The 15,572-nt window shown below is 38.7% G+C and overlaps 1 protein-coding gene and 1 non-coding gene across 2 annotated transcripts; both read right to left on the bottom strand.

Moving 5' to 3' along the window:
* Positions 1-204: 204 nt before the first annotated feature.
* KANSL2 (KAT8 regulatory NSL complex subunit 2) lies at positions 205-15,491 on the bottom strand. Its single transcript, XM_070937868.1, has 10 exons — positions 15,453-15,491; positions 14,306-14,564; positions 9,195-9,373; positions 7,947-8,061; positions 6,741-6,904; positions 5,457-5,623; positions 5,038-5,134; positions 2,887-3,140; positions 1,458-1,688; positions 205-849 (listed from the first exon to the last, which is right to left on the bottom strand). The coding sequence occupies exons 2-10, from the start codon at positions 14,554-14,556 to the stop codon at positions 751-753; spliced, it is 1,557 nt and encodes a 518-aa protein (XP_070793969.1). The 5' UTR covers positions 14,557-14,564; positions 15,453-15,491; the 3' UTR covers positions 205-750.
* LOC139313494 (small nucleolar RNA SNORA2/SNORA34 family) lies at positions 3,734-3,875 on the bottom strand. The gene has a single exon (XR_011600103.1). It is a non-coding gene; the product is annotated as a small nucleolar RNA SNORA2/SNORA34 family (small nucleolar RNA).
* Positions 15,492-15,572: the final 81 nt, after the last annotated feature.

Genomic DNA, 15,572 nt, shown 5'->3' with positions numbered 1-15,572 from the left:
TCGAAAGTGAACAAGGAAATTATATTCATCTGCCTTTGAGTCCTTGGGTTCCAATGCAAGATACACAGTATTCTGTTTGCTTTCTTGTTCCTGTTTCTACTCAGGGGGCCAAATAATCATTTTTTAATTGGCTCTGCAATTTCTTCTCTCTAGAGAGTTTGGCAAAGGAACTAATTACATTCACACGATTAGAAGAGCAAGCTATAAAATGTATCCAGTATTTTTATTTTTATACTACAAGGGATTTATACACATTATAATGTAGAAGTGGAAAATTGCTTATATGGGCTTCAGTGCTAAAGGAAAAGAAAAAAAATCCAGCTATGTGCACATTATACATCAACAGGCTAGTGTACAGTACAGATAATAAAAAGCTCTGCTTTTAGCATGGCTCAGCCTGTGACTTCAAATACACTCCCAATAATTCAACTATGGAAAATACTCTAAGCCATTTCCTCTTATCAGGGCCTATGACTATGAATAAAGCAGAGGCTTTTGCTTTTTGTATTAATTGAACATTAAGATTTCCTGTTTTTCTCTCCACTTATACCGGAAACCAAAAGGCATTCCCTGAAATGAGATCTGAAAGAAGTCAGTCAAACATACTAAAGCTGCCTCTCACATGGTTTTCCAGATAGACATTAAATCTGGGCAAGATTTAATAGAGAGCTGGCAAAACAATGGAAGCCAAAAAGAGTCCAAGAGCAGCAGCAGATGCTTTATCGGACAGGAGACAGGTTTTTTTCCATCTCAGTTGATAGCGGCTGGTTCTGAATTCCCATTGGTTGCAGGTTCGTCTTTCTTATTGTCCTCCAACCTTGATCCACTTGTCACAAGATGCTGCGTATTCTAATAGAGATAGATAATTGATCCTGTAATTTTTATAACTAATACAAATTGCAATCATATTAATACATTAGCTAATTAAAAAAATAATTCAACCAGATATCAATAAGCTGTTTTTTCTTTCTGGATGTTATGAAAATAAGGAGGATTCAGATACACAGTCTGTATGCAAAATTTGTCTATATTCTAAGCAAGTCAACAAATAAAGCAGCTGAGAAGACATTTCAAGAGAAATTGCTTGAATGTTTACCAACTGAAACTCTAGCAATTCAAAGGCTTCCACCACCTGCCAGTTCTTAACCCTCCCAATACTACTACCGACCAGCTGTGCTGGGGGGGGGGTTTGGGGGGGGGAAGAGAAGGGGGAGATAATGATCCTTTCCTCAAACTTTCCCCCAATCCATGCAGTGAGCAGATGGCTAATCCCTTTGACAAATAAAACTGGCTCCTCATTTTCTTTATGGTCCGCCTGTGTATATGAAAAGTCTGGCTGACTCTTTTCAAGGAGGCCTTTATAGAATAGGCTGTTCTAACAGTAACACTTGGCAACTAGCTACCCCTAAAACAAAAGAAGCCCCACTAGAGGAAATCCTCCAAACCTAGCACAGTACCTGCGCTGATGGCTCTTGTGGAGGTTCCGATGCAAGAAGTGTGATTTCTCTGGGAAAACTTCCCCTTCCTGCCTGTGTTGGAAGTCCTTGTCGAACAGATTCTTCATCTGAGCACACAATTATGGGAGCTTCAGCCACATTTTTGCTCAGTTGGTTGTCAAGGGCAGCAGAAGCATCAGCAAGCAGAGGAGAAGGGGGACACTGCATACCATCTCCAACAACATCCAAATCCTATCAGAGAACAACAAAGAAGCCCATTTGGGGTTGGGGGAACACAGAGCCGGCCCTCCCAACCAACTTTTGTGTGTAAATACACCATAGGAAAGCATAAAAATCAGCCCCCCCCTTTTTAATTAAAAAGAATGAAAAAAATAACTTTTGGCAGTCTGACTAAGCTTCATTTCATTTAGAATAGTCCTCAACTTACAACCATTTGTTTAGCAACAATTCAAAGTTACAACAGCACTGAAAAGTGACTTATGACTGGCTTTAACACTTATGACTGTTGCACCATCCCCATGGTCATATGATCAAAATTCAGATGCTAGGCAACTGGCATGTACTTATGACAGTTGCACTGTCCCAGGGTCATGTGATCACTTTACTACTTTCTGGCAAAGTCAATGGGAAACCAGATTTACGTAACAATTATGTACTAACTTAATAACTACAATGATTCACTTAACATAAAAGGTCATAAAATGAGGCAAAATTCACCCAACTCTCTCACTTAGCAACATAAATTTTGGGCTCAATTCTTGTCATAAGTCGAGGACTATCTATAATAAAAATGTACTCTTTGTGGACAGAGTAGAAAAAGGTTTTAAGAATTCCAAAATACAAATTTTAACAATCTTATTTTTCAAAGACATTCCAAAATATCGAGTGCAAACTCTCCAACCCTCACCAATTGAATACCATTATAAATCAAATAATTTCATTTTAAAGAATTATAAAGGGGATAGGAAATATGATAGTAAGTGGCCTACCCACTGTTGTACGTGTAGCATTAGAAACACTTAACTTTCACTGCCTATGGGAAATTATTAAGAACTGAACCATATATTCAGAAAAGCCATGTTACACACCCTGAGAGCATAAGTCGTCTTCTGTTGCTGTTTTACACATTGGATGAATAGAAAAATGACTATTTCATTCTGTAACTGATTATCTTACTGTTCTTAATTGTTTGCCTCTCTTTTGCTTTCAGTCTCTCTTACATCATAAAGTTTGATATAAGTACTGTGTCAACTTGCAAAGCTTTCAAGTTGCCATGAGCAGGAGGGAGGGAGAACTGAAGTGAATTCAGCTCATGAATTAATTAGGGCATCTTTTGGAAACTTGACATACTGTATTTGCATTTTCCCTATATCTTTTGATCCAGCTCAAAGATCATGGAGTCTTCTGCAATGCCTCATAAGATACTTACATCACTGAACTCCAGTGGCAAACTCTCCGTGGGGCAGAGTTCAGCTGCACTCAAGTAGAGATCCGTGGAAGTGGTTTCCAGTTCCTCAGGAACACACAGTACCTGTTCAGGAATATACATCTGAGGTGGTAGCTGTAGATGGAGTGGGCAGCAGGGATTTTCAGAAAGGTTTACAGGCACTGGTTTGCTACAGGGTGCTTCTTCTGACCCTTGGCACAATTTAAATAGGAGTTGATTGGTGTCCTGGCAAATATCTGACGATGGAGTCAAGGAAATTTGGCAAAATTTGCAATGCAGTATAAAAAGTAGACCTTTAAGCAAGTCATCTGACCTTGGAAACGTACAGTATGTAAACTAGAGAAATAAAGGGTAATTTTATTACTTTTTTCCTTGGATAATCTTGTATGTGTTAGAAGATATTGGAGTTAAATATGAGCTCTGTATACATTAGCATAATCTGTTAACCAATAATAAAAATCAGCTTTTGATTGAGAACTGGGGTATTGATCTATACTAGTGGACTGATTGTTCTCTAACTTCAAAATAAAAATAAGTATCTAAACTACACAAACGTTGAATTTTTAGTAGCAACATTTATACGTAACTGAAAATGTAATTTCCTGCAAAAAAATTAAATTTACAACAGAATTTAGCTCAGACCACAAGCTTCCAACTAATAAATACCATAGCATAGTGAATTCTAAATATTAATTTTTGCTGGCCTAAAAGTTAACATTAAGCCTTTTAGAAGAGCCTTTTTTCATATACATTCACACATGGGGCTGAAGTAATCCAAACAATTTGGTTGTATTTCAGGCTGTGGCTTTACTGCAATTTTGTGAAGTTTTATTGTTGCTTCCAACTGAATTGACTGTTCCAGTTTAATTCTGAAGCTATGGAACAGCCAACAGACCATAGGAAGTCACTTCTTTGGGCTCCTGCTTGAAACCAGAGGCTACAGCAAGCCACCAGCCTTGATTCAGGGCCAAGAAAAGCAGGTGGGAAATCTTTGGGCCATATTGAGACAGAAATTGAGTTTTGATAATACTCATGAATATCTTACACTTTAGGGGGAAAAAAACCTTTGATGGAAAATCATTTTAATGAAGAGTTTGGTGGAAGCTGGGATGATAGCTTTAAATCAATCACAGTAATACACAGTAAGACGTTGTAAGTCACTTCTTGTGAGATGGTCGGCTACATAAATTTTATTAATTAATAAATAACTGTCCACACAGCCACATTCTGCACCAGGTGAAGTTCCTGGATGCTTTCCAAGACCAGACCCATGTACAGCACGTTGCAATGATCCATTCTGGAGGTAACCAGGGCATGAATGATAATGCAGCCTCATGGTCCAGGAAGGGGCACAGATGGTGCACAACACAAAACTTTTTATTCCATCAGGCTGGCCTGGCCTAATCTTTTCCCTTTTTCCCCTTTTTAAAATGTAAATTTTAATCTGTTTTAAATTATTGGGGTGTTTTAAATCTGTCTTGGGCCAAATTGTTTAATTCGGTTTTACTTTGCTTTTAAATTTTGTATTTATGTGTTTTATCTTGTGGCTGTTCACCGCCCTGAGTCCTTCGGGAGTAGGGCGGTATATAAATCAAATAAAAATGAAAATGAAAAAAATGTACAAAGTGTCTCCTAGCCATGACTGTCCCCTGCTCCTTGAGCAGGAACCGAGAGTCTAGCAGGATCCCCAGGTTATGCAGTGGGTCTCTCTGGGGCAATAAGCCCATCCAGTACCAAAGATGTTGAATCACATATCAAAGCTTTGGAGTTCGACTGTTTATCAGGAATTGAGTTTATATCAAACCTGGATGGTGGCAAAAAGAATATTAAGAAATATTCCAGATATCAAAGGAATGGTTGTCAGAAATGTGTAATCTGTTTTGGAAAATATGATATTTTCTACTAATCAAAGGATGCAGCAATATGTGCTACTATGGCAGAGATTCTGTGATCAGAATTGATACTATTTTAAGATATTTGTACTTTTAATTTGTACTTAATTTTCTTAATGTTTTATTTTTAAGATTAAAGATTTTGTTAAAAAAATAGATATTAATTTCAAAAAATTCAAATGTGTTAAATTGGTCTATTTGTGAGAAGTATTAATACTAACACCAGTGAAAAAGAGGATACGAATAAGGCAATGTCTTGTCATTGGGAGAGACTGGTTGGAACATCGAACATCATCTACAAAGGCCAAACACCTCTGGCTAGAACGGGTAGTATGTGCCTGGAAGGTACAAACCAAACACACGATAATATTTTAGAGAAGCCACGGTTTTAAAATGAATTCTTTCAGTCACACATCAGCCTCTGAAATATACACATCAACTCCTCCTGTGTTTTAGTGCCTCATCGTGAAGGAGTTTTACTTTCCCCAAATTGATATTCCCTTGAAAACATTTGGTTTTGAATTCTGCACGTGGCAGAGCTTGCACATATCTGGAAATTAAGAGTTACTTCCATTTTTATGCTTTGCTTTCATAAAATAATCAGGCACACAATTTCCATCACCCCTGGACCAAACAGAGAAGCAAATAAGTCTCAACTACCTGCTGGCCAGCACCCTCTGTAGCCAGCATTCTGCGTTCCTTCAGCTGCCGATGTAAGAGAGCCTCCACACCATAGCGTTGTCGGTAACGCCTCAAGTATTTCAACTGCTTCAAGTTTTCACGTTCTTTAGACAGAAGACCCTCTGGACCTGTCAGGAGACTGCTACCTGGAAGACATTAATAACGCATCCTCAATGTAGAATTAAAGTATTATACCCTTCTACTACAGATCAAAAGAGTTCTTCTGGGAGTTTACTCATTCTGCTTTGGGAAAGAAACTGCTTTAGCCCAATTCTTACAGATTTGATAGTTGCTTCAGAGGAGAAATACAAAATGATCACCATAATTCTACCGCAGGGATGAGCAACCTGAAGCTTCCTTTCACTCCGCATTGTATTGTTATTTCAATAGTGTGATTTCCAATGTTAGGTTTCCTATTTCCATTACACTCTCTCCCCACCCCCACCCCCCGCAATCTTAAGGCCTAAAATAGTTCCTTTGGGATCTAATGCTAGCCCGTTTTGGAAGAATTTTAAGGTTGAGAATTGGTCGGATTGGAAGGCTGTCTTGCATCCCTCAACCCTTGAAATACTGCCCATCCCTGTTCTGTAAAACTATGATGTCTGTAAGGTTCTACTACTCTGAGAATAAATGTAGCACTTCACAAGATTTTTAAAAGGTAAGTAAAAAAGAATCAAGGTGCAATCTAGAGAAAGCACCATCTTCCAGCAGTGTTGTCATGGAAGACTTTTGGGGTGATGTTTTCAGAACACATATTTCAAAAACTACTCTGTTAATATATATAAAAGCACTTTGTTAGAACTAATTAAAATAAATTTTGAAACAATTAAGAAATGTTTACTTAGCTAGTCTCATAGGATAACTGACTGGTGATATTTACGCAAACACTTTCTCTTCATGAAATTCATGAAATAATGAAGATTTTATTAGTTATAGGAGCCAAATATTTTCTTAATGATTACAACAGATCTCTGAATTCAGACAAATGGTATATGAAGCTCTCTTTCACTCATGGCTACAATGCAGTTCTATTTTTAGGAACAGATGGTGCTCAAATGCTGAATATTTCTAATTAATCTGAACATTACCTTAATAAGTACCACTTCAAGTAAATATTAACAGGCAAAAAAAAAATCAAGATATATCTACAAAAAAAGTAGTCCCCAAGCTCTCTTGATAAACTGCTTCTGATAGCTGCTCTAATGAATTTCACACCAAATTTTGTGATGTCTTCAGCTTATGGTCAGAGTTGTAGCCATTTACCTATGGCTTCATGTTCCACCTTCCGGCTGTGCAAATACCGGCGCTTCTTCTCTTTCAGAAGGTGCTGAAGCCGTTTGAACTGATCAATATACAGAGACTGTAGCCGGATCAGTTTTTCTCGCATGATCAGTGCCACCTCCTCAGCCGTATACACACCAGCATGTCTGCACAAACAGGATCCAATCACAACTCATCCTCTCTAATCATTAACATGGAGAATCACCTAAAGCAGTGTCAGGTAACAAAAGTAAGCTATTTAAAAGCAAAGAAATCAATCAGCAAGACCTGTGACCTTCAGTAGGGAATATTTAATGCAAAACATTTTGAAACCAAAATGCTAACTTGAGGAAGTTCAACACAATATCTCCTGGAGTAACCCTCAAGAGCTTAGGAGCTACACATCTACAGCTTACAGTACTGTCCTAAATACAAGTAATGATCTGAAATATTTTTGTACACTTTAAAGGATGAGAAAATATGAGATGACAACTTTCAAAAATGCATTCTACAAGGCCTTCTCTCAACAATTGTTTATAATTTTCAGTTAGTATAAAATGTGGTTGATACATTACCCAGTTTCTGCTTAATCGCACACCAGAACATATGGCAAATTACACATGTGGAATAACTACACAAGTTACATAGAAATATTTGAAACTTTATAGGGCTACAAATAAAGTTATAAATGAAGACGTTATGGACTAATATACTTTTCGTGCCTCAGAAAAAAAGGGCAGGCCAAACAAAACATCAGCTGTAGATTAATGATCAACATTAATTTGCTTTCATTCATAACGGTCAAAATATTCAAAACATGTATTTATGAATACAGATTGGACTTGGGTTTTGTGGACAGAGTAGGACTGATGAAACTTAAGTCCTCTGCATGCCACTAACCACAACTTTCAACCATCAGTCAGTAGGTCCAATGAGAGGGGATACTGCACTTTGTAGTTTAGGAACATTTGAAGCTTCCCACTTATATACCCCATCATCAACTATTCTGGTGCTCTTAAAGAGAACTAGTCAAAATTGATGCTGGGAAGAATGACCCAAATTGTTCTGGAGGAGGAAGGATTATGTTAAAGCAAGAACTTTGTCTTTGAAAGCTCATATCAGTAATGTTCAATTTTTTTTTTTAAATGAACTAGCTCTACTGCACAACTCTGCAGCAGTAATTCACACAACCTTACTCAAGAGACTTACTTTAAAGGATCCTCTTGGTCACTATCAATGCTATCTGCTTCACTATCAGGATCACCTCTCCATGTCTGATCCACAGTAAGAGGCTCCTGGTCTCCCTCACTCCAGCTGTCTTCATCTGGAAAAACAAAAGAGAAGAAAAATATGTTGACAGTCTACATTCTTTAGTAAAATTAGTGTAATGTCATCAATATAAAACTAAAACAGAGCTACCAAAATAAAAATCTCATATGAACATGTACTTTTATAAGCTGATATAAGCATGTCCATCAATCAGAACAGTAGGATATCCATAAAATACTCACTTAATCATAAACACAGCATTAAAACTAATCACTAGAGCATAATCGGAAAATCTCACCTTTTTATTTACCTAAATGTCAGACCAATACATCCATAATATAACCTTGATTTGGGTAAGGAAACAAACCTAGCACCATAATCAACATATTTATTTGGTCATCTTATTTGGCAGAAGGAAGAGATTCTCATATTGTTGAGGTTTTTTAAAGTATAAACCATACAGTTCACAAATTCAAATCATCTCCACATCTAATTTTAACTATCTACCAATTAATATATGCTGCATCCATTATCAACTTAATATTTTAAATTTCTTACATTCTTCATCCAACTACCTACAGGGAAGTGAAAGCAAATTCTTTTTAGAAAACTGAGTTGTCTACTTGCAGAGCTTTCAAATTAAGGCTGAGATCTCTGTAAAAACAAACCAAAGGCACAGGATGCCATCCTGATACAGGATATTCTTATATTTTACAGCTTACTCAGAAAAATATATTTTCTAAGTGTTTGGATTATTCTGCAAATGGTCCATATGATTTATAGGATTCATCAGTAAACATATTATGTTAAATGTAACTCCCCTCTAGAACTATTCCTAAATTAAATAATGTAACCAAAACAACAAAATATTTATGCTTTACGACTTCTGAATGCAGAGTCAATGCCCTTTGCTAAAATATAAATTTGTGACTTCTCAAGATATTTAAGCTGAACCTATTATTAAAAAACAGTAAAGGGAAACATAAATGCATGTAATTAAAAAAATTTAATCTGGTACTGGGTGAGACTGAACACTATCTGCTTCCATCTTTTCTGGGTTGCTTTGTTTTAAACTACATATTGAAAGATGTTTGTTAGAATATGATCAAGCCATATGATCAAGCTAATATGCATCTAATTTTAAAAGAATAAAAAATGTCCAAGATAACTATCATCTCTTCTACTTACCCAATATCCTGCTGCCCTCACTACGGTTATTTTCTGCAGTTTGAGAGCCCTGCTCCGTCTTTGCATAGGAACTCAGCTGACAGACAAGAGACTCTCTCACAGGGCTAGGTTTAGACTTCTTCATTTGAGCCTGTAAGGCCAACACGTTTCTGCGAGCATGTTCAGCACAGAATGACACACTAGGTAGAAAGGCAAAACAGCAAGTTATGCATTGTAATTTCCAAAATAGCTAACAAAGAAACACTTCCATATTGTTTAAAGAAAGGCCCACTAGAAGACTTCCGAGGTTCCTTCCAACTCTGTTATTCTGTTATGTAGGAATTAATAAAGTGAATATACCTGGAAGTTGCTCAGTTTGGGAGATTTTGCACTAATCACTCCTGTTGACATGCTCATCTCAGTCCCACTTCCTTTGCTTCCTTTTCCTACTAGGCTAGACTGCCTTTACCTCAGTCTCATCTGTTTTCTTCCCCTTAATGAAATCAATCGAAGTTCTTCCCAAATCATTTATAGCTCTCTACCAGATTTCCTGCTACCACCCATTTTGTTTTAACAGAAAAAGATTTTTTCATTGAAGTACACTGTCTCTTACACTACAGTGTAGTACTATTGTGATAGTAATACTATTGTACTCTCATAGTATAGGTAGTTTTCAACTTACAACAGTTCATTTAGTGACCTTTCAAAGTTACAATGGCACTGAAAAGTGACATGACTGTTTTTCACAATTGCAACCTTTGTAGCATCCCCATAATTATGTGAACAAAATTCAGATGCTTGGGCAACTGGTTCATATTTATGACAGTTGCAGTGTTCAGGGTCATGTGATATTTGTTTTTTTGCAAATTTCTGAGAAGCATAGTCAATGGGGAAACCAGATTCACTTGACAACCATATTGTTAACAACTGCAGTGATTCACTTAATAAATGTGGCAGGAAATGTCGTAAAATGAAGCAAAACTCCCTTAACAAATTTTCACTTAACATAATACATTTTAGGCTCAACTGTGATCATAAGCCAAGGACTACTTGTAGTGATATAGGGCTATTTATTACTAGTCCTTGACTTGTGACCATCTGAAATTACAAGGATCACCCTGGGGGTACTTATGACCTAGTTCTGAAGTTCTGACAGCCGAAGGCCCCCACAGTCACATGAACACATTTACATAACTTTTGCCAAAACCATTTATTTCAGGTTTTTGGCAAAACTGGCCACAGCAAACCACTGGTTCACTTAATGACCATAGCGTTTACTTAACAACTGCCACAAAAAGGTTATAAAATTGGATCAGTCATGTGGATTACCCAATTTACAGCTGTCATAATTTAGGACCATGATGGGCAGGTTCCATTATGGTCATAAATCAAGGACTACCTGTAGTTTACATTACAAATTAATAACGTTTAAAATGTTTTAAAGGCCCATAAAGTTATATTTTAAAGACGGTAACAAGAACTTTTTCTTTCCTCTGGGGGCAGAGAGGTGTCTGCTACAGCTATCTGCTAATCTTACTTCCTAACTCTGAATCTGCATGTGTTCTCAAGGCTTTCAGGAGAACTGATGGAATTTCAGTGGAAGCCATCACTTCACTCTAAAGCAGGGGTCACCAAAGCTGAGCCACAAGTAGATGCACGCAAAGCTCCACTTGCAAAAGTGGCAGGCAAGTGCATGTGCGCAAAGCTCCATTCGTGAGTAGTGGGCCTTTGCGCTCGCATGAAAAACTCCACTCGTGTGAGCGGAGGGCACTTGAATGGAGGGTGTGAAGCTCCATTCACGTGAGTGGGAGCTTCAAATGCAAGCACCCTCCATTCAAGCGAGTGGAGCTTCGTGCATGAGCGCAAGCACTCTCCGCTCAAGCGTCTTCTCCTTGCATGAGTGGAGCTTCACGCATGAGCACAAGTACATGCCGCTTGTGAGTAGTGTTTTGCGCATAAGCGAAAGCGCCCATCACTCATATGCAATGCTCCATTGATGCGAGTGGAGGACATGTGCACCCGTCATTTGCACCAGTGCACACACATCCACTTCCCATTCACTCCCCTACTGCGCTGGGCCGCCAAGCTGGTAAGGTTGGGGACTACTGCTCTAAAGCATTTCTTTAATATCCTTTAAAGAGCCTTGGTAGTACAGTGGTTTAAGGCACCGTTATTAAGCTAGTTATTAAGACCAGCTGCCTGCAATTACTGCAGGGTTCGAATCTCGCCAAGGCTCAAGGTTGACTCAGCCTTCCATCCTTTCTAAGGTAGGTGAAATGAGGACCCAGTTTGTGGGGGCAATAAGCTGACTTTGTATAAATATACAAAAGGATGAAGGCTATTGCTGAGCACATTGTAAGCCGCCCTGAGTCTTCGGAGAAGGGCGGCATATAAATCAAATTTAAAAAAAAAAAAAAAATTGTCAGCAAGCAAACCTTAAGGAGTCTTTTCCCCTGTAGGCCAAAGGCAAGGATTTCATAATGAGACTAGCACAGTTGGTAGTTCACATTTAAACAAAACACTCATAAGAGTGTGAGGAATGTAGAATCATGATTGAACACTGAAGCAGGCAATTTGGATGTTGCCCTCAAGCATTTGGAAAATAAGGAACCAAAATGAAGAGAACCATTATATGGTACACATTAGAAAAGGAACAATAAAACAATGCTTTCAAAGTTGCTAAACATACTTCCTTCAAAACAAAAATGATATGCGCTCTTCTTATAGTAGTCTTCCCCGACTGGGTGCCTTTGAGTCTATACTTCCATAATCCCAATACATCTAAAGGTCTCCAGTTTGGATTATTAACATGCTCCAGTTCTCAAAAAATACACATTATACTTAAAGGTCTATGTATTGAAGTCTCCAGTCCTCTTCTAAGAAAGCTGCAAACTCAGAAAACTATACAGTACTTTCATATTCAACTTGTGCTACTTGAAATTGAGATGTTTGTGGCTTTCCAGACACTACAGATTAGGATTCCCATTTTCCTTGACCAATGGCCAAAACAGGTGTGCACTGACGGGAACCAGATTTCAACAAGGTCTGAGAATCACATACACGTCATAAACATTTATCAAGCAGCATTGCAAAAATAGGACCTTATTCTTGTTCTTGCATCTCAAGAGCCCATTCCATTATTACTAACATTGGATTAGACTAGTAAAAGCTTCCAAATGAGCAAGTTTCAAACAAATTGTGATTTAATGAAATGTTTTAATTGTTAGTTAAAATGGAAATATATGCTTCTGATTTATTCCTCATGATTGTGGAGGATAAAGGGTAAAGGAGAATGTATAAACAAAGGCTTGTGACTTGAAATTTAATGCTAAAGAAGTTTCAGAAACACAGCCATTTTTTCCCAAAGAATCCCAATTTGCTGTGAAAAAAGGTGAAACTGGCACAAGTAAATGGCATCCATCATTCTTTGTTCCATAATCCAGAGTTCATGCTTTGCTTTTGTCCTCAACCATGAAACAAACCATCACATTCTAGAGGGGCTTTTTTGGCCCAACCTACCAAACATGGTTGTTGTCAGCAAAACTAGGGGAAAACTCTATATGCTGCTTTAAATTTCTGTAGAAAATATAAATGTAACCTAATAATTTAAATAAATGCTCCTGTATCTTTCCTAATTATTATTTCATCTAAGAGCACAGTGGCTCTCATGGTTAGGATGATGGGTTGGAAGTTAGCAAGCCCGGGTTCAAGACCCAAGTGCTGCGTGCTGCCATAGGTGGGTGAGCTCTCTCGTCCTTTGCTCCAGCTCCTGCCAGGGATGTGAAAGAAGCACCAACTGGGTGTCCACCCAGGCAATTGTGATGTCACTGGTTAATCCTTTCAACCCAGAAGCGCCTCGGTGCTTGTTCCCACACAAGTGCAAAAATTTTATCTAAGTCTAAATAGTTGTGTTGTAAACAATGCTTCATTTATATTTTTCTAAGAGCTTTTTAAAGAATGTCAATTCAACTGTCAACCTTTCAAGGTGGACCATGTCAGGAAACAGACATGGCTATAAGAGAATTTTAAATCCTGATAATATTTTTCCTTTCTTCCTTCTTGTAGCCAGCGAGTGAAAGCTGAGTCAGTTTAAATTACTTTCTAATGTTTTCTTTTATTTCTAATCTCTTCATTTACCAGGCTTCAAAGTTTTGTAACTTTCACTGCATTTCTCAAAGATCTCTGTACAGTTCTACACAGCAATCCAATCAAAGGCTTTGAAAAAGACTGAAGTTTTAAATGTTTAATGATTCAGAAATTGGGTAGAAACATTTATTTAGTAATCACTCTAGCTTATTTAAATGTGCTATTTTGTATACTATTCATTTTAATCAGTTAACTATTAACTTTGTACCAATCTTTAAGCCTGTGTGATTAGCACTGAGGTAGGTCTGTAAGACAAACCTGACTTTGGATGTTTTGGGAGGAAATATGTGCAACTGTCCAGCTACCTCAAAATTGTATATGGGTATGTGACAACTCCTTATTTTTAATCAACAGATGCTCTGGAATTATTTGAGAAGTCTAAAATATGAAAATGTTTCTTAAGAACAGAGTCCCCAATTTCTGGACTGTGACCCATTTTGAACTGGGCTGCACAAGCATGCAAAACTCCATTTGTGCAAGCATGCTCGCCTGCTGCTTGCATGGAACCATCCACTCTTCCCCTCCCCGCCGCAGCAAAGGTTGGGACCGTTGCTTTAGAACAAAGAAAGCTGCCTCATGTGAAGTATAGATATTGCTCATCATCAAGTACCATATTTCCTAACTGGCATTGATTTTAAAGAGCATTCCCTACCTTCATCCTTTCTCAAATTTCCTCAGAGATGCCAGATTGAACCTGAAATCTTTTTGTACTGTATATGTTAACCTGCAACTCTTTTCAGTTAATGTTCTGTAAAAAAAATCTGTGAACACAATACAAATGGTTTGCATCCAGTCTTGACAGAGGATGATAGAACTGCATGAATGTAACTTTAAGGCATTCCATAATTATTCTATGCATATAGTATATTACTTTCATTAGACCTATGATACAAGAAGTGTTTATGATCTGCTCCAAAGGCTGAGGAAGAGAGAAGACAAAATTTCAGCTCATCTCTAGCAATAATGTGAACGTATAGAACGCATACCCATCTTTCTTCTCCGGCTTGGGAGCTGCGTTTGGGCACCTCCTGCCATTCTTAGTGGAAATATAGCTGCACTGCTTGAAGGGTGCATTCCTGTCTTCAAGGATGTGTTTAATGCAGAACTCGAGCCCTTCCAAACGAGGCTGAGAGCATGGACGGTGAGCAAAGGCACAGGACAAGGTTTCTTGTGGCCTTGGCACAGGAGTGAGCTGCCCCCGACTTGAAGGCAAAACATGAATGCGAATTCTGTTCATGCCAGTGCCTGTAAGGAACATGTTAGTACAGATTTGAGATAAGTAAAGAGAGAGAGAGAGAGAGAGAGAGAGAGAGAGAGAGAGAGAGAGAGAGAGAGAGAGAGAGAGAGACAGTCACTTCTGCTAGTATAAAAATCCCTTTGTTCCCCCCAACAAGGTTATTTCGGTTTTCCTCCAGACTAGCAAAGCTTTCCTCGTGATCAATCTTGAATCACCACAGATTCTATATTTCAGACTACCGGCAATCCGTGGATTCACTGGACCTTAAAACAATTCACACCACCCCGACCAGAACCCCGAAAAGGCAAGAAATGTAAATAGACTCTTGCGACGACTTTTCCTCTTTTCCCGTCCCGGTTCCTCAACTGGCTGGGCATTACCTTGTTCCCCTTCTCCCCCCCCCCGCCTTCTCCCCATTAACCCTTATTTTTTATTTTTATTTTTTTTAACCGCTTAAGCAGCTGCGGCTCCTGTAACTAAATACCAGATAAGATCTTTATATAATGGCGAGGATCCTCACGGAACGCCGGAGATTCCTCCCAACAGTAACGTCTTTAAAGTTCATACAAAACATGTTCCCTCTTTTACCCTAAAAGGGATTAAAAGTCCCTCCCCCGCCGCCGCCTTTCTGTTCTCTGCGCTTCGCTTAATTCAGACACGCGGGGGCGAAGCCTTCCCCAACCCAGTCGAGAAGGCGCTTTTCTTTCCCCCTCAAGGAGAACTATGGTCCCTCGGCCATATACGATTCCCCTACGCCTACTGTTTCTTTTTCCCGGGAGCCGTTTTGCAAGAGCGAGAGGAAGAGCCATCTTGGGGGTGGGGGGGTGGGGGAGCCCTAAATCCGCCCTCACTTTTTTTTTTTTTTTTGGTCAGCGCAGCAACAGCCGCCATCTTACCTTCCTCCTCGCGCTCTGGCTCTCAGCAGGGCCTCGAGCTCGCTATCGCCAGCCAATCCGGAGATGACGTAGACCAAGACGGGATTGGGTAAAGGAAATGTCATTCGAGCCGGCGTAAGG

Source organism: Pituophis catenifer, unplaced genomic scaffold, assembly GCF_029215685.1.
Source record: "Pituophis catenifer annectens isolate HBS135680 unplaced genomic scaffold, rPitCat1.0.hap2 SCAF_2, whole genome shotgun sequence".
Classification (NCBI taxonomy): Eukaryota; Metazoa; Chordata; class Lepidosauria; order Squamata; family Colubridae; genus Pituophis; species Pituophis catenifer.
The sequence above is the reverse complement of the archived record's forward strand: the minus strand, read 5'-3'. Positions and strand labels throughout refer to the sequence as shown.